Source organism: Myxocyprinus asiaticus, chromosome 31 (assembly GCF_019703515.2).
Source record: "Myxocyprinus asiaticus isolate MX2 ecotype Aquarium Trade chromosome 31, UBuf_Myxa_2, whole genome shotgun sequence".
Classification (NCBI taxonomy): domain Eukaryota; kingdom Metazoa; phylum Chordata; class Actinopteri; order Cypriniformes; family Catostomidae; genus Myxocyprinus; species Myxocyprinus asiaticus.
Genome location: NC_059374.1, coordinates 29,180,606 through 29,205,347, shown reverse-complemented (window position 1 = coordinate 29,205,347; position 24,742 = coordinate 29,180,606). Strand labels below are relative to the sequence as shown.

Here is a 24,742-nt window from a genome sequence, read left to right as displayed (position 1 = left end):
TTCTCTAGTAAGACCTTTGATATTAGGGCAAAGATATACAGCAAAATGCTTATTCTTGATGAGCATTTTTAATTGTTTTCATGTAAAAAAAAAATACATAAAAAAATTGTTAAAACAAGATTCAGCATAAGATATTTAGGCTTTTTTATATGTATTTTTAAGTGTATTTTGTATAAGTGTATATACAAGTGTATATTTTTTTTTTACTAACTTATCATAGTGAAAACGTGAAAAAATCTGCCAGTGCTGAAAAGGTAATCCAAAGTATTACAGATTACAGATTACATTACTGACATTGAGTAATCTAACAGAATACATTACAAATGACATTATACAGCATATATTCTGTAATCTGTAGTGGAATACATTTTAAAAGTAACCCTCCCAAAACTGGATATTATAGTGATTTATTTTCTTTCCTTTGATTGCTTGTCTGCTTAAAAATCATCGACTAACCAAAGTATAACTTATGACCCTTTGCCTTTGTGTATTTTACACTTACATTTTCTACTTCTGTTTAAGAAGCATGCAAAGTCAAGATGCAAAGTGGAGCCCTGAGCTCTGCCTGTAAAAGAGCCCACAAAAATGGGCAATAAAACATATACTGCAGCAGAGATTGACTGTGGCACTAGCAAACTATACAGAAAAACTAGAGCAGAATAGAGAAATAAGGCAAGAATATAAAAAAGAAGCAATAAAATGTAACATACATTATATAAGCTTCAGTCAAATTCTGCTGTGTGAGTTTTAGGAAAAGCCTGTAACAGATTTGCTAATACAAAAGAAAGCATTTCATCTTTCACAGATTAAATAATAGCAATCCTGTCTCTTTGAAAAGTAGTCAAACTGTCTAAAACGTATAAAGTGCAGGAAATACCACTGCCTGAATTATTGTGGACAGTTGTTAGTACATTACTATTGATATATTCCAGTGGTATGAATGTAGCATACAAAAACTAGCAAATTCCCCAATAAAATCCAGTAAAGGGCAATAGTTACCTGAGTGGTTTTGAGTTTGGACATACAGTACATATAGATATGGCAGAAATAGTAAGATTAGTATGGTAGTATGCCATTCCGAACTCAGCCTCTGAATGCGTCCATTAAAAATATGCAGATATCAATGTGGAACTGTACCAATCAAGTATGATTGAACGCTGTACCAGTTAATGAAAGCATGATCCTTAATATTCCTCACTGGTTTGTTGGTTTTGGATCATTCACAAACTTTAATGTCAAGATTAGGTCTGCTCTTTGCAAATTCTCTCAGCTTCTTGACACCATCTTTAGATAACTTGTTGTCGAACATCCTATGATGAATAAAGACAAAAAATGGCACACAATCATGTACTCAATTATGTATAGGTTAACTGAAATGAAGGAGACCTATATGAATCATACCACAGGTACTGTAATGTAGTGTTCTCTTTGAGGGCCGCCATGAGGAGATCGGCTCCTTTGTCTGTCACCAGGTTGTCACGGAGTCTGTAGAATCACAATGTTAAAACATACTGAACAGGGACAAACAGATTGCTAGAGAGAAGCTACATTTTTTTTTATTGTTATTCAGTGATTAATATGAACCACTAAGAAATGTATTGCATGGCTCTCTGGAATACTTGATTCTGATTGGTCAATCACCACATTCTGCAGTCAAATATCCCAGGTGACCTAGGAAATCTACATACAGGTGCATCTCAATAAATTAGAATGTCATGGAAAAGTTCATTTATTTCAGTAATTCAACTCAAATTGTGAAACTCGTGTATTAAATAAATTCAATGCACATAGACTGAAGTAGTTTAAGTCTTTGGTTCTTTTAATTGTGATGATTTTGGCTCACATTTAACAAAAACCCACCAATTTACTATCTCAAAAAATTAGAATATGGTGACATGCCAATCAGCTAATCAACTCAAAACACCTGCAAAGGTTTCCTGAGCCTTCAAAATGGTCTCTCAGTTTGGTTCACTAGGCTACACAATCATGGGGAAGACTGCTGATCAGACAGTTGTCCAGAAGACAATCATTGACACCCTTCACAAGGAGGGTAAGCCACAAACATTCATTGCCAAAGAAGCTGGCTGTTCACAGAGTGCTGTATCCAAGCATGTTAACAGAAAGTTGAGTGGAAGGAAAAAGTGTGGAAGAAAAAGATGCACAACCGAGAGAACCGCAGCCTTATGAGGATTGTCAAGCAAAATCGATTCAAGAATTTGGGTGAACTTCACAAGGAATGGACTGAGGCTGGGGTCAAGGCATCAAGAGCCACCACACACAGACGTGTCAAGGAATTTGGCTACAGCTGTCATATTCCTCTTGTTAAGCCACTCCTGAACCACAGACAACGTCAGAGGCGTCTTACCTGGGCTAAGGAGAAGAAGAACTGGACTGTTGCCCAGTGGTCCAAAGTCCTCTTTTCAGATGAGAGCAAGTTTTGTATTTCATTTGGAAACCAAGGTCCTAGAGTCTGGAGGAAGGGTGGAGAAACTCATAGCCCAAGTTGCTTGAAGTCCAGTGTTAAGTTTCCACAGTCTGTGATGATTTGGGGTGCAATGTCATCTGCTGATGTTGGTCCATTGTGTTTTTTGAAAACCAAAGTCACTGCACCCGTTTACCAAGACATTTTGGAGCACTTCATGCTTCCTTCTGCTGACCAGCTTTTTAAAGATGCTGATTTCATTTTCCAGCAGGATTTGGCACCTGCCCACACTGCCAGAAGCACCAAAAGTTGGTTAAATGACCATGGTGTTGGTGTGCTTGACTGGCCAGCAAACTCACCAGACCTGAACCCCATAGAGAATCTATGGGGTACTGTCAAGAGGAAAATGAGAAACAAGAGACCAAAAAATGCAGATGAGCTGAAGGCCACTGTCAAAGAAACCTGGGCTTCCATACCACCTCAGCAGTGCCACAAACTGATCACCTCCATGCCACGCCGAATTGAGGCAGTAATTAAAGCAAAAGGAGCCCCTACCAAGTATTGAGTACATATACAGTAAATGAACATACTTTCCAGAAGGCCAACAATTCACTAAAAATGTTTTTTTTATTGGTCTTATGATGTATTCTAATTTGTTGAGATAGTGAATTGGTGGGTTTTTGTTAAATGTGAGCTAAAATCATCACAATTAAAAGAACCAAAGACTTAAAATACTTCAGTCTGTGTGCATTTAATTTATTTAATACACGAGTTTCACAATTTGAGTTGAATTACTGAAATAAATGAACTTTTCCACGACATTCTAATTTATTGAGATGCACCTGCAGCTATGCTAGTGTCACATCTCTCATAGCATAATAAAAAAATAATTTCAACTCAAATGAATATTTAATATGAAGCATAATGTACATATCAGCCTTATCATGCTGTCAGGGTTTATTTTGAGATAACGACTAGCTGATTGTACATTTTCCTTAAATAGACTTGACATTAGAGACATTAAAGCTAAATACAAGTCTCCTTGACCTGATATCTGTCAAAGTGCGATTTGTCCTCAACAATTCTGCAAGACATCCTGCTCCAACATCTCCAATTTTATTGATGGCCATTCTGCTGAGACAATGAAATTTTACGTTACAGAAAACAACACGATACAACATGACATGGCAATATATACTTACTGAGCACTTTATTAGGAACACCAGTACACCTACTTATTCATGTGATTATCTAATCAGCCAATCATGTGGCAGCAGTGCAATGCATAAAATCATGCAGATACAGGTCAGGAGCTTCAGTTAATATTCACATCAGTCAAAAACAAAAAACATCCAGTGAGTGGGGGCCTGGGTAGCTCAGCAAGTAAAGACGCTGACTACCACACCTGGAGTCGCAAGTACGAATCCAGGGCATGCTGAGTGACTCCAGCCAGGCTTCCTAAGCAACCAGTTGGCCCGGTTGCTAGGGTGGGTAGAGACACATTGGGTTAACCTCCTCATGGTCGCTATAATGTGGTTCTCGCTCTTGGTGGGGCATGTGGTAAATTGTGCGTGGATGCCGCGGAGAATTGTGTGAGCCTCCACACGCGTTAGGTCTCCGCGGTAACGCGCTCAACAAGCCATGTGATAAGATGCGCAGATTGACGGTCTCAGATTTGGAGGCAACTGAGATTCGTCCTCCGTCACCCAGATTGAGGCGAGTCAATACGCCACCACAAGGACTTAGAGCGCATTGGGAATTGGGCATTCCAAATTGGGGATAAAAGGGGAGTAAAAAAAAAAAAACATCCAGTGAGTGGCAGTTCTGTGAATGAAAATGCCTTGTTGATGACAGAGGTCAATGGAGAATGTCCATACTGGTTTGAGCTGACAGAAAGGCTACGGTAACTCAGATAACCATTCTGTACAATTGTAGTGAGCAGAATAGCATCTCAGAATGCACAAATTTTCAGTGTTAAGAACTGTTAAAAAAGGCAAAACCCCAGGACCAGACGGAATTCCACCAGAGTTATTGTTACACTTTTGGGAAATATTAGAGAGTAGAGGCTTTCCTATAAGTCTCTAAGTACAGGTGGGTAGAGGTGTTCCTTACACATGGCAAAATAAACAATGTCCACAAAATGATCTCTCTTTCGGTTCGGAGTCCAATTTAATAAAGATCTTGTGCTTACATAAATAAAAAAATATTGTCCATCGCAATAAAATATTACTGAAGGAAACAAACAAATCTGTGACTACCTGGTTACGTGGCTACGGCTATGGTAAGAATCGTATACTCCCACTACCTGTCCCCCTAATTCCTCCCTGCTGATGCCCTTATCATGTGACATGAACAGGTGACTTGCTCTGTAGTACCAATCCCACCACTAGTGTTCAATTCTCTGTAGTGGCCAAGTCTATTATAGCTCCTACATACCGGCCCCATAATTGTGATAGTGTGAACCAACAATTATGTTATTTACTAATAAAGGAGCCATAAATATTTAAATGCAGATGTAGTAATTTAAAAACAGATTGGTAGCATTCTCTGAGACCTGACATGTAAAGACATTTACAATGAGGTCCTTTTTTTGGGGGGGGGGGGTCCCCTTTTTCACCCAATTTGGAATGCCCAATTCCCAGAGTGCTTTTAAGTCCTCATGGTCACGTAGTGATTCGCCTCAATCCGGGTGGCGGAGGATGAATCCCAGTTGCCTCTGCGTCTGAGACCATCAACCCGCGCATCTTATCACGTGGCTTGCTTCCAGGGGTGGTAGCCAGCGTCTATTACCACTGAGCTACCCAGGCCCCCCCTACAATGAGGTCCTTTTTAATCTCAGGGTCATCGAAAGGTATGGAAATCTGATCCACATTGGACCTAGGCCACACTTCTTCCACATTTAAGAGAAAATCTGGTCCCTTCAGCCATCTCTTACATGCCAGAAACTCTTCAGGACTCTGGATGCCTCATCAGCTGGATTCAAACTTGTCTTTATGTGCCTCCACTGCACAACATCTGTCGCATCCCTTATAACAGCTACTCTGTTCACCACAAATACATGGAACTGTTTGGTTTCATTTTGGATATATCTCAAAATGGTCATGCTATCTGTCCAAAACACTGATGAATCCAAACAAATCTGCAACTTTTTTTTGAGCATTTTATCCACTCGAACAACCAGAACGGCAGCTGTAAGCTCGAGCCTTTGAATTGTTGTCTGCTTCAGTGGGGCACTCTGGAATTTCCCAGCATAAGTGCAACACTAACCTTTTTTATGTTGTTCACCAACCTCAAGTATGACACCGACCCATATCCATACTAACTGGCATCTGAGAAATGGTGCAACTGTGCATGTGCAGATAGTACAAAGTCCTTTGGATTTATGCAGCGATCGATGTTCAGTGCTGCTATGCGGTGTAAGTTAGCCAGCCAATTTGACCATTGTTTAGAGAAGAATTGAGGGATATTGTCATCACAACCAACATAGTATTTGCACATTTACTGTAACACCCATTACACAGACAAAGTAAATGGTGCAAAGAAACCCAAAGGGCCATAGATGGAACTGATCACAGACAACATGCCACGTCTTGTGTGAGGGTACTCCTGGATAACCTAAAAATGAATGTGTCTGCTTCTGTACATCAGTGCAAACCAAGCACTCTTTCCACTGACAGATCATTTATATACAAGTCGAGCTCCTTGGTCACCTTTGATCGATGTTCTTCTTGAATGTTAGACATAACAGAAGGACTATTACTCATCCACTTTGACAAATGAAATCCTCCCTTGGCACAAGCAACAATGAGATTCTGAACCATATGGGTTGCTTCAGCCTCGGTAAGTAGAGATGTTAAACAATCATCCATATAGGAGTTATAAAGAATGGTGTTCAAAACACTAGAATCAAAGTGGGCATGTTGGTCCTGTGCAATCTTTCTCAAGGCATAGTTAGCACAGCTTGGTGAGGACACTGTCCAAACAAGTGAACCTTCATCCTATACTCCACAGGATCTTGTGTCACATCACCATTAGGAAACCACAAAAAGCGAAGAAAATCTACATGCTTCTAAGACACCTTCACTTGATGAAACATGGCTTGCAAATCCGCTATCACAGCAACAGGCACCTGTCTAAACCTTGTGAGGACTCCCAACAAAGAATTGATGACGTAAGGATCCTGTAACAGCTGACAATTTAGGGAGGTACCTTTATACACTGCACCACAATCAAACACTACTCTAAGTGTTCTCTTCTTAGGGTGATATACACCATGATGTGGTATATACCAAACCTTATCATCCGATCGATTCAACTGACAAGAGGGTACCACCTGTGCATATCCCTTGTCAATAACTTCAGAAAGGAAAGATGTATACTCTTGCTGCTATTCTCTGTTCCTCTTAAATTTCCTCTGCAAACTCAAGATATACTGTTCTGCAATGCTGTGATTATTTGGCATGACAACATCAGGAGACTTAAAGGGTAGGTCTATAAAATAATGACCATCTTTGAACTGGATTAAGTTTTCCATTATTTCAAGAAATTGTCGATCATCTCTGGACATTCTCACGTCATCTTCTGGCCCCTTCTCATTGAAATCATGGTTATACTGGGCAATCAATAGATCTTCCAGCCTAGAAACTGATATCCTATTTGTAGTGACTACAGGACAGCCATTATTACCACCTCAAAGTGGCCCATTTAGGACCCACCCCAATAGGGTCTTCACAGCATAGAATCCTCCTCCTTGGCTGTTAATGATTTCCCAAGGTTCCATAAGAATTGATGCACTGGTGCCAATCAATAGCTCAATGTCTGCCTTAATACTGGGAATTTTATTTACCCTCCAAATATGACCATCCTTTCAAGTCATTCTGAATGAGAATGTTATTCTTACTCACGGACATTGACTTTTGAGTATACAGCTCTGGTAAGTTCATAAAATCTTGTGAATCCAAGCCTGAAATTTGAAGACCTTCGGGCATAAATGTATCCACAGACTTCTCCTAGCCCAGAGTACGGAGCAGAATGTTGCTTCTTGTTCCTGAAAGATTCAGTCTTTTCATGAGATGTTCTGTACAGAAACTGGCGGAACATCCAGGATCCAAAAACGCATATGTATTTACAATCTTTCTACCTGATTCTGCCTTGAATTTTACAGGAATTATAGACAGCACACAATCCTCATTCCCAGCCACAGTTTGGCCACAAGCTTGCAGGTTAACAAGAGCATTTTTCACTGATAATTACAATGATTTGGCTTTAGCTTCAATATGAAGCAAGGTGGGATGCCTCTGATTGCAAACGTCACATGTTAATGGTCTTTTACCATTAATCATCTTTTTGCTTAAATGTCCAGTCTTTAAGCATCCAAAGCAGAATCCATTTTCTTTGAGGATATTCAATTTTTCCCTGTGTGTCATGTTTTTTAGATGCGAACATCCTTCCCATGAATGGCATCCACTACAGTCACCACATGTTTCCATGTTGACTTTCTGTGGAATATGTCCTGTATATGTAGTCTGCTGCACAGTGTGGACAGCTGCAACAGTAGCAGAATCTTTATTGGCGGATTTAGGTTTCACACAGAAAGAAGAGCCTGAAGATTGACCATTCTGTAGACCCCCAAACAGAGGATCAGAGAGAATCTTTACCTGCCGCTAAATAAAGCTCACCATGTCTGGAAACATGGTCCTGCTGCCATGACGCTCCTGTCGCTCGCAGGAAGCAGTCCTCCATTTCTCCCTAAACTTGTATGGCAACTTCATCACACATGAGTAGGAGGTAAGATGGAACATTCATGTCTTCCACATGCTGTAAATCTTCCATTACATTACAACAGCTTCTTAGAAATATTGAAAAAGTCTGTAAAGCATCCACATCTTCAGGCTTTATCATAGGCCTGCTCATGGCCTTTTCTATATATACCGTTGTAACTTTAATTTCACTACCAAAGTTCTCCATCAGCAAATTCTTTGCTCTATCATATCCTTGATCAGCTCTCATATTGTGACAGCTACGGACAAGTTCTTTAGGCTGTCCTCTGGTATATGTTCAAGATAGTAAAGGCATTCTTGTTTGTCAGTGGCTTTCTTTTCAATAGCTTGTTCAAAATCTTTTATGAAGAGCCATACTGCAATGGGTCTCTATCAAACTCTGATATAACACAAGGTGGAAGAGAAATCAAAGCCTGCTGCTGACGTATTTGGAGCTGTAATGTTGTTTTGCTGTTGTACAATGTCATGTAGATTAGGCTGTTGAATGGGAACTAAAGAGGTATTTTGAGGAAGCAACACTTGTTGGGTGAGAATGTTACCATCTAAATTATTTTTAGATCTGTGTAAAGTTGGAATTTGCTGCTTTACAACAGATGGAGGATTGCAGGGTTTTGAAGCATGTGCTTGTATTGATAAGCTCCACTTCTCCTTAGGATGTACAACTGGTAAGTGAGAATCATCTTGCTGAGAGACTGCGCTTTGTTGTGAAAGTTCCTTAAGGTTCAAGTATTTCGATGATATACAGCATGCAATTTCTTTAAGGCTGCAGCAGATTGCAAGAGAGCTGCCTTTTCAGCTTTAGATTTGAGATGAGCAGACATAGTGCTACTGGCTTTGGAACCAGAGAGAGAAAGTGCTTTGAGTTTGGATTTTGTGAGACATTGGACACACTGTCATTAGGCTTTATATCAGTGTTTGTTACAGACATGCCATCTTCATCTTCAAAATCATGTAAAACTCCAGCATCTGATAACAATTGTTTGAAAACTGTATGTGATAAACTAATTTCCCTTCATTTTGTATGAGAGCCATCTTTTTAGTTTTTCATACTCTGCCTGTAGCATTGGCATTTCTAGCAATGAATTATGGATTTCAATGACATCTTTACACAGTTCATCAAAACTCTTTAAATACCTTTTGTCATGGTCGGTGAGTCTGCGGGTTGTTCCCCCTGTGTTTACGTTTATGTGTGTCAGGTGTCGCTCGGCTTGCAGAATCAGCGTCGCCATGTGAACGCTGATCGTTTCCACGGTGACACTGATTATTCCACTTTCTGTGAGCAAGATTGTGATTTGCCTTCTGCCTATATATGCCTCACTCAGTTTTGTGTTATTTGCTAGATTGTTGTTGTGTGTTGAGTTACTCACTTCACTCTCTCTCTGCCCTAGTCGGTCCTTTTTCGTGTTTTTCGAATTGGTTACCAGTTGGTTGCTCTGATATCGCTGTTCCTTCTCCTGAGGTTACCTCATTGGTTTTCGCCCCACATTGACTGGGCTCTCCACACTACCACGATGCACACAAGTCTACGAACACACTCTCCATCGCCCCGCTGTAGTCGGGACTCTGACATTCGAGCTGCGCTCTCTCAGCAGGGAATATTCTTGGGTCATAAGCAGGACCAGATCTCCACCTCCAACTGCGCCATTGAGATGTTGGCATCCCAACTAACGGAGTTTACTTCCCAGCTTCAACAGCTCCACTCACCCCTGGACACGCATCCTGCTGCTGAACCCTCCACACCAGCGCCAGCTCCTGTGGCACCGCCCAGCTTCGCCCTGCTCCAACCACCCTCCTCCTTTCTCTGGTGAGGCTGGTGCATTCCGTGCATTCCTCTCCCAATGTTCAGTACATTTCTCTCTGCAGTCCTTCGCTTTCCCTTCAGAGTCTTCCAAAGTAGCATTTGTCTCCTGACCGGAAGGGCCAGCGAGTGGGGCACGGCGATGTTGGACAATAAATGCCCCTGCATCTCTTCAATCAAAGCCTACTCGGAGGAGCTTAGCTGGGTTTTTGATCATTCGTCCCAAAGATGTGAAGCAGAGGGATATCTGACTGGACATGTTCAAAGATAAAGTCAAAGCGGTTTCCGATTGGCCGACCCCAGATTTCCGCAAGACCGTGGAAAGGTTTCTCTGTTCTCCGCGGGCGGAAGCTGTGTTCTCTAAATTAAAGAAAACGTTTACCACCGCTCCTATCCTTAACACTCCCGACACTTCATGGCAGTTCGTGGTGGAGGTAGATGCGTCAGAGTTCGGTGACGGAGCTGTTCTGTCTCAGCGCTCCTCCTTGGACAGAAAGGTTCACACGTGTGCCTTTTTCTCGCACCGCCTCTCCCCAGCTGAACGGAATTATGAGGTCGGTAATAAAGAATTGTTGGCTGTCAGATTGGCCTTGGGGGAGTGGTGCCACTGGTTAGAAGGTTCTGAGGTACTGTTATACATTCTGCGGTAAGCCCGGACTAACGTTCTCCAATGGGGCCAATCATCCAATGTCGCCTGTCACCCAGGGGCCGCTCGAACCCAGATGCTCATTAGACTGCGATTCTGGTGGCTGTTGTTAGCGCAGGACGTTCGCCGGTTCATCTCTGCTTGTCACATTTGCGCCACCAACAAGACTTCCTGTCAGCCCCCGACTGGGCTCCTCCAACCGTTGTCAGTCCCTTCAAAACCTTGGTCCCATATTGCCATGGATTTTGTCACCGGTCTCCCCCCATCCCATGGCAATTAGGTCGTCATGACTGTGGTGGACCAGTTCTCGAAGGCAGCTCATTTTATTTCCCTCCCCAAATTACCATCAGCGAGGGAGACAGCGGTTGAAGTCATTAATCACATCTTCCGCATTCATGGCCTCCCGGTCGATGTGGTTTCTGACAGGGGACCCTAATTTGTGTCTCGGTTTTGGGAAGAAATGTGCCAACAGCTGGGGGCTACGGTAAGTCTGTCCTCTAGGTTCCATCCCCAGACTAATGGGCAAGTGGAGTGGGCGAATCAAGAGATTGAAAAGACCCTGCGCTGCGTCGCCTCCCGTAATCCGTCTTCTTGGAGCACTTTCTTAGTCTGGGTCGAGTATGCTTACAATTCCTTGTTGTCGTCTATGGGGTATCACTCTTACAGTGTTTGCCTAGGTTACCAACCCCCTCTGTTCCCTGCCCAAGAACCCGACACGCAGATTCCGTCCGCTCACGCTTTCATCCAGCGGTGCCGCCACACTTGGTGGATAGCCAGAGAAGCCCTCCTCTGAATTGGCGCTCGCGTCAAGAGGGCAGTGGACCGTCACCGGTCTAAACCCGGCTTACGTCTGTGGGCAGAAGGTCTGGTTGTCCTCAAAGGACATCCCTCTCTGACTCCCCTCTCGTAAGCTGGGACCCAGATTTATAGGTCCTTTTCCTATCCTTAAGATCATTAGTCCAGTTGCAGTTAGTCTTAAAGAAAGTCCTACTTTCCTCAGTCGTGTTCACCCCATGTTTCACGTCTCTTGCAAAAAAACCTGTCGTCTGATCCAAATTGCACCGCTCCACTCAAATCCCACCTCCACCGCATCGAGTAGAGGGCGCCCTGGCTTATTCCGTCAAACGTGACATCTTTGCACATCAAAAAACTGTTTCCTTTGTAATTATTCCATAAAGAAGATAATTAACCTTTCGTTTGATTTTATTGACTTGACTGAGTTTAGAATTGCATTTCCTTTGCAAATTTTCCATGAACAATGAAACAGTCTTGTCAGTCATTTTTTTCATTCTTTTCTCTGGTTCAACCACATTGTTTCCTTCAATAGCAGCATGATCAGGCACAGCAGTTACTTTAATCACATCAGCAACATCATATGCAGTTTGGGAATCATCATTCATTTTTTCACAACACTCATCTTTGCATTCATTCACGAGTTCGGAGTCCCATTTAATAAAGATCTTGTGCTTACAACAAAAAAAAAAAAAGAGTATTGTCCATCGCAATAAAATATTACTGAAGGAAACAAACAAATCAGTGGCTACCTGGTTACATGGCAACAGCTACACCTGTCCCCATAATAACTCCGAGCTGATGCCCTTATCATGTGATTTGAACAGGTGACTTGCTCTGCAGTACCAATCCCACCACCAGTGTTCATTGCCCTCTAGTGACCCAGTCTATTATGGCTCCTACATAGGGCCTATTTTACATACAGCCATAAATATGGCAACTGTGAGGGGTTATTTTGAAAAGCATATGAACACTGCTCTAATTTCTTTAATACCCCAAAAAAAGATAAGGATCATACTAAATGTTCAAATTTTAGACCAATTTCATTAATAAATTAAGATTTGAAGCTATATGCCAGAGTTTTAGCCTTGTGTCTCGAAAAATACATATGTAAACTAGTTCATAGTGACCAATCTGGTTTTATGGCTCAACGCCTAGCTGTGGATAACATATGCCGTTTGAGTGCAAAGTTGTATCTTTGGATGCAGATAACGCCTTTGACAGGCTAAACAAGGATGCCCCCTTTCACCCATGTTATTTGCATTGTCCCTTGAACTTTTGGCTCAAAAAATAAGACAAGACCACATCTGCTCTATTTCAGTTCAGGGAACTCAACATGCAATATCTCTTTATGTAGATGGCATTTTATTGTTTTTTAGTAAGATCTGTTTTTCAGATATCGGATCAATGCAAGACACACTAGATGTATTTAATGAGTTTGGGAAATTCTCTGGCTATAGGATTATCTGGAATAAGTCATCTCTCTAACCTTTGAACAAAGAAGCCCTAGAAACTCATATATCATCTCTTATTCCAATTAAAAGTCAAATAACATTTCTGGGGATTGATATACAAACTTCTTTATAGAATATTGTTCATACAAATTATGAAAACATCTTTCAGAAACTTAAGAAGGATACTGATAAATGGAGTGTAATTTCCAGCTCATTACAATCTAGAATCACGATTGTTAAGATGAATATACTGCCACGGCTCAATTTCCCTAATGCAATGATCCCTCTACCACCTCCTCTTTTAAGTGGTGGAAAAGGCTTGACTCGTTAATTTGTAAATTCCTTTGGAATGGTAGGCAACCAAAGATGAAGCTGGCTACTTTGCAGTGACCCAAAATAGAAGGGGATCTTTCACTTCCTAATTTTGAGCTACATCAAAAAGCTTGCCAGATGTGTGTGGTAAAGTGTTGGCTTGACCCTTCTGTCTCCACATCTTGCAGAGAAATAGAAGAAGCTTTTGTTACACCAGTCAGGCTGCAGAATGAACTCTTCTCTGGACTCTTTTTGAAATATTGTAAGCTATCATTTGGCCCTATTGTAACAAATATCATCATTACTTTTAGAGCAGTAGAAAAAATATTAAAATGTGAAAGCAAATGGCATCTTCCCCTTTGTCATATAAAATGTGGTTTAAAACCATTCATATTGGAACAGTAGTCAATGCAAGGAATCAAAACACTTGCAGACATATGGGATTTGAGTGGGATGCTGAGTTTCCAAAGCATAGTTATGTCTTTAAACATACCTGCATCAACCCTTTTTTGTTGTTCTTACAATTACGTTCAGCCCTCAGAGAAAAGTGTCCCATGGGGAACAGCGCATCCAGTTTATAGTTTGATCTCTAATTCTCCACAAAATGGGTTAGTGTCAGCTATGTATCCTCGTCTCCTAGAAGCTACACAAAAGCAACTATCATTTTATATACTCTGGGAAAAAGAGTTATCTATTGACACAGTCGATTGGGATGCTGTATGGGATAACATTTTCTGTGGTGAAAAAAAGTCACCAATTAATTCATTTTAAATTCTGTCAAAGATTATATTGGATGCCACAGAAGCATTTTCTCACCAAAATCATTTCTAACCCCTATTGTAATCTGTGTGCTTATCAAAAGTAGGAACTTTTCTTGATATGGTGTGGGAATGTGAGAAGGTTTATAATTTTTGGGAAAGGATTGCATCTATTCTGTCTAACATGGTCGGAAAAGAAATATCTGTTGAGCCAGCTGCTTTATTGCTAAATGATGATCCTAAATTAGGATTAATCGAAAAACAAAGAAAGATATGGTTGGCGGGATTAACAGCTGCTAAAAAATTAATTGCTCAGAGGTGGCTCCCCCCACATAATTTAAATGTACGACATTGATTTGGGAGGGGGGCTTTTAATCATTATAACACATTACACAATGCATAATAACAGTTCAAAATAATGCAAAGATAAATAAAAAAGTATATTCAATGTAGGGATGCCATGGTGGGAGTTTTTGACAGTTAGATTACCATCTGAGACCTGGCTGGAGTCACTCAGCAAGCCCTGGATTCGAACTCACGACTCCAGGGGTGGTAGTCAGCGTCAATACTCGCTGAGCTACCCAGGCCCCCTCAATGTGTACTCTTAAATATTTATACACTGTATCATATCAAACATTCAGAAAAAGCATTAGGGTGAATGTTTTAGAAAAAAATTTACCCTTTCAGAAAATAAAAATTCTTACCTGCTCATCTGAAGTAGCTGAATCTGAATCTAATTTCCTCACCACGAAAAACAACTGATCATTTCTATTGACGCCTTTAACATCTACATTGACTCCACATATGACTCCTGTGATATATTACGTGTTTTCTAAATTCATACGAAAGTTTTGTGTGGATAACAGACCTACAGACCGAAATTGCACGTGGTCAGCCACTGACTGTCTTGTGAGATTTATTCCTGCAGGGGGTGCCTGACGCTCTGAAAACCAAATCCTCCATGTATCCACATTTAAAGGGGTCATGAAATGCTCTTTTTTTTATAGTTTTATTATCTTCCCTGAGGTCCACTGATAATGTAAGTGTGTTTAGTGATAAATGATCATTTTCCACCCTGTTTTTGGCCCTCTGTCTGGAACGCTCACTTTTGGTCTAAGCGCCAAACTAAAAATAGCGCAGGTGGCTATAACGCCTCCATGACGCGTTTGTGCTCAGCTGAATGACAGAGAGCTTCTCTTCAGAGTTGTAATTTGACACTGCATCTTTTAAAAGTGGTCCGAGATATGTATCAAGCGGTTAAAGACGTCTGTAGAAATGTAGAAAAACATTTCAATCCAGACAGGCACACGAAAGTGTCCTGTGTAAGTCCACTTAGGATGAATCTCCCATGACAGGCCCATCTCTCTCCATCTCTTGAGAATTTTTCCTCCGCTCTATTAAGGAATTTTCTGAAACATTTGTTAATTGACTCTGTGTTGCTGAAAAAAACAAATAAAAAATTGATCACCAAAAAAATAATGCACAACTTGTCGAACCTAAGGCAGATGGGCTACAACAGCAGAAGACCACGTCAGGAAATTTATTGGACCATAGTGTTCCTAATTAAGTGCTCAGTGAGTGTATATGTGTACATATTACATCTGTTTTCTCATTGGTCACCTGAGATCAGTCACAGTATGATTTTCTTTCAATGCTTCTGCAAGAATCTTCAGGCCCTCACAGCCAAGCCCTGTTGCGACCACCCTGTGTTAAACATACTGTATATAGTCAAAAGTTCTCGCTTTCAGCATGATTATTCTTTGCAACCTTTCTTTTAGCAATGTTTTATGGTAACCTACCACAGCCTCTGAATGCAACAGTCTGGGTTTTGCAGAGCAAGGGATAACACAGCCGCCCCCTCTGGTCCAATAGGATTCTGTCCCACGCTTTTCACAAAGACAATACAGTAAATATCACAAACTACATTTGTTATTTAAAGGGACTGGTCACTCAAAAGTGTTAAAAGTACCTGAGTGTTGAGAAGAGAGGAAGAACTGGCAGGAGCCTGCGGAGCCCGTCAGCATTGAGTCCCTGTGCATCCAGATTTAGAAACTGCAGGTCTGGGCTCAGCTGTAATAGGAAAGCCAGCTCGCTCCAGTTCACAGAGCCAGACTGATCTGAGGTCTGCTGTGAAAGGACTTTCATCCAGCCCTGTAGCCGTTGTGATAAACCAGGGTCTTGGGCCTCATAAAGACAGTGACACACATTGACCTGCCTCTCTGGGCTGAGGGTGGAGCTATGGAGCTGGGAATGTAACAGACGGAGGAGGAAAGGAGGAGTTGGAGCTGGAGAGGGTGTGACAGGTGAAAGATGTGTCCGAGGCCCATCAGGGAAAAATCCATTTAAGATTTGCCGTGTTCTAGGAACCAACAGGCCGCATACAAACCTGCGTATGAGCATACATTACAGGTGAGTTAGGAAATGGGGAAACAAAATTTTAATTATTGATATAATCAAGCATTAAAGGGATCATGAAATGGATAATCAAATTTTCCTTGAGATTTAGACATATAAGAAGTAACTGTACTATAAAACATACTGTAAATTTCAGAACTCAAAACTTCCTCCCCAGTCTAAAAAGAGCATTTATAGTTGCCACCCTGCTGAAACTTCTCATTTTGAAATCTGTCTGTTCGTAACGTCACGACACATTGCTCATTTGTATTTACACATCCCACAACATGCGTCATCGCACCCTTGGCCCCGCCCGCTGGCACCCAGTTCAGGTCAAGAGAGCAGGCCTTCTGTGGCTAACTATTTCTAACATAGCATTTTGTATATAAACATGAACTACACAGACTCTTTGACTGCTGCCATGTATCTCGCCACTTTTAAAAGACACAGTGTCAAGTTACAGCTCTGAAAGGGAGAAGCAATTCTCTCATTCAGCTTCTGCCACTGTCATGGATGCGTTCTTACGCCCATCTACGCTATTTTTAACTGTTGGTGTATGTAAACATAGGACGTCTTTGACGATGGACAGTGGAAGTGTTTGACCCTTTTGGTGTGTCTCCGGCGATGTGCACCTCAGTGCGCCTTCAGTATGTGTGCGTAATTTCACTGTTCTTTGGACTATGATGTGTTTGTTTTTCGGCTCATATTAGCATGGATTGCTTGTGAACAGTCATAATACGATTCAAGCTTTGCAAAGGAACTGTTATTAAAGGAGGGGGCAGTTAAAAACACTTCAAAATCTTAAGTGAACCACTCCATTCATGAATATTTCAAATGTCATGACTGTTTGATAGTTTATGTTGCTGAGTGTTAACAGTTGTGCTTGAGATGAACAGTTTAAATATATTAAGATGCAATGTGTTGGATGTGCGTTATGTAAACCCGAAACCCTGCAATTTTGTTTTATAATGTTGAGGTTCATTCTCTTCCGACTGAGTATGCTGAATTTGAGGGGCTGCATGATGTTAGCTAATCATAACAGTGGGCATTACGTTGAAGTTTTAAGGAGGCACTTGGGCCAAAACCAAGCGTCAAACAGACAGAGCACCAAAAGCAGGGTGGAAAATTATCATATATTATTAAATTGTGACTGTTTTGGTGAAAAAAACATATAACATTATCATTGGATAATAGCACTTCATGACCCCTTTAAAGGAATGTTCCGGGTGTAGTACAAGCAAAGCTGGGTAGATTACTTGTGAAATGTAATCCGTTACTAATTACAAGTTACATGGCTAAAATTTCAATCAGTAATGTAATCTCTTGGATTATATTTTTTGCGTAATCTATTCTAATAATTTTTAGATTACCTCTGACCTAACTCTTGTTTTTATGTCACATGCATTTCAGTACCATAATCTATGCCATTTTGACATAATGTTGCTTAAATGCTTTTAAGAAAACGTACTTAAAGGAATATTTCAGGTTCAGTACAAGTCAAGCTCAATCGACAGCATTTGTGGAATAATGTTGATTACCCCAAAAAATGACTTTGACTCGTCTCTCCTTTTCTTTAAAAAAAGCAAAAATTTAATTTACAGTGAGGCACTTACAATGAAAGTGAAATGGCCCCCTTCACTTTCACTGTAAGTGTCTCACTATAACCCAGATTTTTGCTTTTTTTTTTTTAAGAAAACAAATGGACAAGTCAAAATTAATTTTTGTGGTAAATACTATTTTTCCACAAATGCTGTTAATTGAGTTTTTACTTTAATGATTTTTTGTGTTTTACTCTCTATTTGTACGTTACAGAGTGAAAAAGGGCACTTAAAGGGCCATGAAATACAAAAACACATATGAACTGATATTTTTGTCCAAGATGGCAGAAAAAGATAGTGTAAATTATTCTTATGTACAGTAGAAGAGGATTAGGAATTATTTTTTTCCAGGTTTGAAATTTGTTTTTTTTCCAGATTTCCAGAATGAATAATTAGTGAAGGTCACTTGGATATGATGTAGACATAGTATTACACAGCTATACATCAGCAGGGTTTAATAATTTTACATTGTTAGATCGCCTTCTACACATCAAAATGTAAAAAATACAATACAAATAATAATATTAACAATGTTAATCATAATAACTCCTTACCTTCTTCAACCTAAACTATGGTGACAAAATGTAATCCATAAATAAGTAACTGTGATCTGATTTTAAGTATTTTAAAATGTAATTTAGTCTAATTAAAAGTACAAGATTTTTGGGATCTGATCATGTAATCCAGATTACATGTTTTCCATTACTATCAAACACTGAGTACAAGTTGAGCTCAGCCAACAGCATTTATGGCATGATGTTGAAATTTTAACTTATCCCACATTTATAAAAAATAAAAAAAGCCGAAAATTGTGGTTAAAGTGAGGCACTTACAATGGAAGTGAATGGGGCCAAGTCCATAAACAATAAAATACATATTGTTTCAAAAGTATAGCCCAAGATGTAAACATCATACATGTCAAAATGATTTTAGTGTGATAAAATCGCTTACTAAACATACCTGTGTAAAGTTATATAAAAAATATATAACCATACATAACACTGGTAAACACTGTATGCGATTTTATCACACTAAAATCATGTTAGCATGTATAATGTTTATGTTTTGTGGCTGTACTTTTAAAACAGTGTGTATTTGAATGTTTATGGATTGATTTGGGGGCCTGAGTAGCTCAGCAAGTAAAGATGCTGACTACCACACCTGGAGTCGCAAGTTCAAATCCTCCTGGATGTGACTCCAGTCAGACTTCCTAAGCAACCAGTTGGCCCGGTTGCTAGGGTGGGTATAGAGTAATGTTGGGTTAACCTCCTCATGGCCGCCATAATGTGGTTCTCACTCTCAGTGGGGTGCATGGTGAGTTGTGCGTGGATGCCGCAGAGAATAGCATGAAGCCTCCACACATGCTAGGTCTCTGCAGTAATGTGCTCAACAAGCTACGTGATAAGATGCATGGATTGACGGTCTCAGACACAAGGCAACTGAGATTTGTCCTCTGCCACCTGGATTGAGATGAGTCACTACACCACCTCAAGGACTTAGAGTGCATTGGGAGTTGGGCATTTCAAATTGGGGGGAGAAGGGGAGAGAAAAAAAAAATAGTTTATGGATTGACCCCATTCACTTTCAATGCAAGTTTCTTACTGTGATTTTTGCTTTTTTAAATAAACAAGGGACGAGTAAAAAATATGTTCTGTGGTAATCAACATTATGCCACAAATACTGTCAATTGAGCTTAACTTGTACTAAACCCGGAATATTCCTTTAAAAACTGACAATGTGAATGGGTGAATCTCATGAAAACATGTCCAGGTCACATTTCAGCCTAAAATCAAAAGAAATAAAATTTGGCATAAAGAAACTGTGATGAGGAGGAGGGCGTGACCGGGCCGTGAAGGTGCTGAGTCAAAAATCAGCAGGAGAGATAGATAAAAGGGAGCCGGAGACGCCAGTTCCAGAGAGAGAGAGAGAGAGAGAGAGAGAGAGGGAGACTCACGTGACCGCTGTGTGTGTGTGCGTCTGTGTTTTATGTTGTTTTAAGTTGAATTTATGTCATTAAAGTTTACGTTGACTGTTCTGCCAGTTCCCGCCTCCTCCTTGCCCATCCTTTACCCGTTACACTGGTGCCGAAACCCGGGAGGGAGTAGGCTAGTCCAGATTGCGCCCCGGCCTGAATCTGGGTGGGGGAGGAGTGTGACGAGGAGGAGGGTGTGGCCGGCCCGTGAGGGTGCACGGCCGGCGCTGGGTCAACTAATCAGCGGGAGAGAGAGATAAAGGGGAGCCGGAGACGCCATTTCGAGAGAGAGAGACACGCGGCTGCTGTGTGTGTGTCTATGTGTTTTATGTTGTTTTAAGTTGAGTTTATGTCATTAATGTTTACATTGACTCTTCTGCCTGTTCCCGCCTCCTCCTTGCCCATCTTTACCCGTTACGGAAACTTAAGCCTATTTTCAGGACAATAATGATTCTTTTGCATTGTGACCTGTGGTAGCTCAGCAGTTAAGGCTCTAGGTTACTGATCAGAAGGTCAGGGGTTCAAGCCCCAGCACTGCCAAGATGCCACTGTTGGGCCCTTGACCCTATCTGCTCCAGGGGTGCTGTATCATGGCTGACCCTGCACTCTGACCCCAGCTTAGCTGGGATATGTGAAAAAAAAGAATTTCACTGTATATGTGCAAATGTGTGATAAATAAATATAATTAAAATTAATTATCATAATGCATAGATTTTAGTTTTTGTTGTTGTAATTCCCATTATTCTCAGTGGTTAATATCATTACTGTAATATAATGTGTTTTACTGTATTATAGTCAAAATTACCGTGTGACGAGAAGGAGGGCGTGGCCGGGCCGTGAGGGTGCATGTATGGCGCTGAGTAGCTCAATCAGTGGGAGAGAGATAAGAGGTGGAGTCAGGGATGCCAGAGAGAGAGAGAGAGAGAGAGAGAGAGTAACGCGGAGCTGTGTGTGTGTGTGTGTGTGTCGTTGACGTTTGTTATTATGTTCCAGTTCAGTTTGACATTAAGTTATAATTAAAGTCTTGCTGAATGTTGATCAGGTTCCCGCTGCCTCCTTTCCCGAAATGTTACATACTGTTATACGATAATTGTTTTATTTAAATCCACTTAAAGGCAGTATAATACTACCAAATAAATTCTTTACTTTTTTTTTTTCATATTACAATAATATGAATGGGGGAAAATGGTTAATTGTCATGGAAATAATGTCACAATGCAAAAATCTTAAAAGTCCTAAAAACAGACTTAATTTTTAAAGCAAAATATACTTTCACATGTCTTTCTGTTGTTTTTGGTGTGATATAAGACCCATACATGTTTTTGATAGGTTGACAAATTAACCTGAATACTGATTGAAAATGCACCTGCAGAACAGATCCATGTGTCCAGACTGATGTCGTTCCCCACAACGAAGCGCCTTCTTTATGCGTCTGCGGAAGAGACGGTGTGGTCTGCCTAACTTATTAACAGCTGACACCATTTGCTTACACACAAACCGGAGATAGTGGCCTGTGGGTGGTTTGAGGCCTGAAAATGGATCTGATCCTGAGAGCGACTGAAAAACATAGTACAGGGCAGCCAGGAACTCTTGCACACTGGTGTGTATGAAATGGAAGCCCTGTTCAAAGGTAAGTGAGGCTCGATCCTCTTTAAAAATCTCTATGAGGAATACCTGTGAGAGCTTAGTGCTACCCAAATTAAAGGAGTTCAAATCAGAGATGTCAAAGATGAACCGTCTCTCCAGCAGGCCTTTGAAGGCCATGGCCCCCAGGCTTTTGAGAAAAGGCTGCATTTCGCCAAGGACGCAAGGTAAAAGCTGGAGCCTGGTGAGATGGGAACCCTCTGTACGCCCTTGCACATGGAACAGCAAGATGGATTTGACGAAGCAACAGTAGATCTCGGTGATCGTGACTGGTTTTGAGGTATCCTGGGAAAATATGGTGTTTGTTAACTCCTCAGGTCCCAGTGAAGGGTTTGGTCTCTTGGCTTCCTCATTGCATAATACTCTTTTTCCTGGCCTGGCACTTACAGTGTCAAGACAAAGGCAGGAGCCACCATCATGCAAAGCTGTGGACACAATCCAACAGAATGCAGGAATGTGGCACATAAGGAGGAGGGGTTTATGGGATGATACCGAGGCCCATACTGCAGCAGCAGCTTCAGGAGAACCACAGTTCTGCTCAAAGTACTGCTTCTGCTGAGCTACAGAGAAGCCCAGCAGACTGTAAAACTGACTGATCAGCAGAGGAGGCACTTTGGAGATCGCATGTGGCCGGGAGGTGAGGAATATGGACACACCTGGAAGCAGATTCCCCTTGATCAAATTCACCACAATGGCTTGTATAGGCTGCTTTCGCTCAGGATCTGAGCACTTGGGAGTATGTTCGAAATTAAGATGGTAGCAGAATTCATCAAGTCCGTCTAATATGAGTAAAAACTGTGCTGGGTTTGAGGTCAATAAATCGGTCAGAATGGGTTTCAAGTGGCTGTAGTGATCCGTCAAGAGCTCTTGCAAGCTTTGCTCCTGAGTTATGAGGTTTAACTCACGAAATGACAGCGATAGGACAATCTTGGACGAGTTGGTATCAGCAGCCCACACTCGTACCAGCCGTCTCACAACTGTTGTTTTCCCACTACCAGCAACTCCAGACAGCATATTCACCCCACTCGTTTGGTTTGACAGCAGATTCTCAAACACGTCGCTGAAAACACAGATCTCATCCCCCCGTGCCCTGAAAGCATCGCCAACTCTTGAGGACTCATGTCGGCACTGAGATGGCAATGCATAGCCATTCTGTCTTGAGAATGTAATATCCGTCAAGCATCCAATCTCAGTCTGCCCTGAATTCTGACCTCTGATGCTTAGATAGTCCACAACACAGTGCTGTCTGGCCAGGATGTCCTTATGCTTTTTCAGGTGGTCCTGCCTGTTGTTCTGTTCTGGTTTTGCTGCTGAGGCTGTTCCTTCCTGAACACTTGGAAGCAAGTAGAGGAACGCCCTGCATGATTCTTCACCTCTTCCATTCAGCACATCTAGAAGAACTCGCATACACTCTCTCTCACCTTTGAGAGATGAACCTCTAATGAGACTGAGGTCTTCCTCGGTCACTGCACCCACGTGAAACAGGACGTCAAGAAGGCGCGTCAGATGTTCGCTGTAGTTCTCAATGAGCTCTACGCGCCGCTCTTGAATCTCTACGTTACATGACCCAACAGCCATCACTGCGCAAACGCTGAGAACTTTACAACGTTTCTTCTATATCTAATATGTTATCGGTGATAAACAAGAACCGGAATAATCGTTACATAAACAATAACGTAATAATAAATGAACTTACAGAGTAACAGCCATCAGTTTCAGGGGACGAAAACAATGTAAACACGGGCTTGACGGACCTCGTCTCGTGTAGAACGCCGTGTCAAGCACAGATTCTATATTATAGATCAGTGGTGTCAAGTTAAAAAGAACGTCAAACGTTAAAAACCGCCTCGAGACACCTCCGTTCAGTTACATGCTTTGCGTCTACCTTTTTTTTTTTTTTTGGCGCAAGAACGCGTTCGGTCTGAACGACCATATACACCTCTCACTGACTGCCAGCGAAAGTGAAACTACCCATTGCGATTCTATACGCCGTCTGTATTATAAACATAATGGATATCTTAACAAATCAGAAACTCTATTGATTACGTGTACAAAATATAGTAAACATGTATTCCATTAAACTAATAAAAAAACAACACATGTTGGGTGTTTAAAAATACGACGAAAAATGATATTCTATGCGCTCTCTTCTAAGTCACCTGACATAGTTGGGCAAGAGAAGAATATAAGTGATCCGCCCACTGCCAGGCTCACCCTTCTCTGAAGTTCCTTCTTTATTGTAATTCTGGTTGGTTTCTATTGGTTCCACTCTACACATTACAGTACTTGAAATCCCTCATACTTATTTTCAGTAGTGTAGGGGCACAGGCGTAATACGACAGTTCGACTTAGCTGAGCTACCAATCAGAACGTTCGTTTTAGACGCGGTTGGACATTTTCTAACCAATCATATTTTCCGTTTCAATAAGGGGCGGGGCATTTCTAGTTCCTGTCGTGAAATGCTGACGTGGAGTTACCATAATTTGCGCAGTTTAAAGAGAAAACAATGCATTTAAATAAAAACTTATGCTACTAAACTCTGGGAATATTTTATTTATTAATGTTTTTGTTTTTTTTTAAGAAAAGGAGGGATGAGTCGAAGTAAATTTTTGTCAACATTATGCCACTAATTCTTTCAATTGAGCTTAAATTGTATTGAACCTGGAATATTCCTTTAAGCTGTTATATATATATACAGGTGCATCTCATTAAATTAGAATGTCGTGGAAAAGTTCATTTATTTCAGTAATTCAACTCAAATTGTGAAACTCGTGTATTAAATAAATTCAATGCACACAGACTGAAGTAGTTTAAGTCTTTGGTTCTTTTAATTGTGATGATTTTGGCTCACATTTAACAAAAACCCACCAATTCACTATCTCAAAAAAATTAGAATATGGTGACATGCCAATCAGCTAATCAACTCAAAACACCTGCAAAGGTTTCCTGGGCCTTCAAAATGGTCTCTCAGTTTAGTTCACTTGGCTACACAATCATGGGGAAGACTGCTGATCTGACAGTTGTCCAGAAGACAATAATTGACACCCTTCACAAGGAGGGTAAGCCACAAACATTCATTGCCAAAGAAGCTGGCTGTTCACAGAGTGCTGTATCCAAGCATGTTAACAGAAAGTTGAGTGGAAGGAAAAAGTGTGGAAGAAAAAGATGCACA

The 24,742-nt window shown here is 41.0% G+C and overlaps 1 protein-coding gene across 2 annotated transcripts; it reads right to left on the bottom strand.

Moving 5' to 3' along the window:
• si:dkey-118k5.3 (protein NLRC3) lies at nucleotides 1–23,722 on the bottom strand. 2 transcript variants are annotated; one of them, XM_051665163.1, is made up of 7 exons: nucleotides 21,293–23,722; nucleotides 15,932–16,348; nucleotides 15,762–15,848; nucleotides 15,583–15,666; nucleotides 3,470–3,556; nucleotides 1,402–1,485; nucleotides 1–1,310 (listed from the first exon to the last, which is right to left on the bottom strand). In XM_051665163.1, the coding sequence occupies exons 1-7, from the start codon at nucleotides 23,146–23,148 to the stop codon at nucleotides 1,217–1,219; spliced, it is 2,709 nt and encodes a 902-aa protein (XP_051521123.1). In that variant the 5' UTR covers nucleotides 23,149–23,722; the 3' UTR covers nucleotides 1–1,216. The 2 variants fall into 2 exon arrangements, with proteins under 2 accessions (XP_051521123.1, XP_051521124.1); XM_051665164.1 differs by having other exon boundaries at nucleotides 3,470–3,553.
• Nucleotides 23,723–24,742: the final 1,020 nt, after the last annotated feature.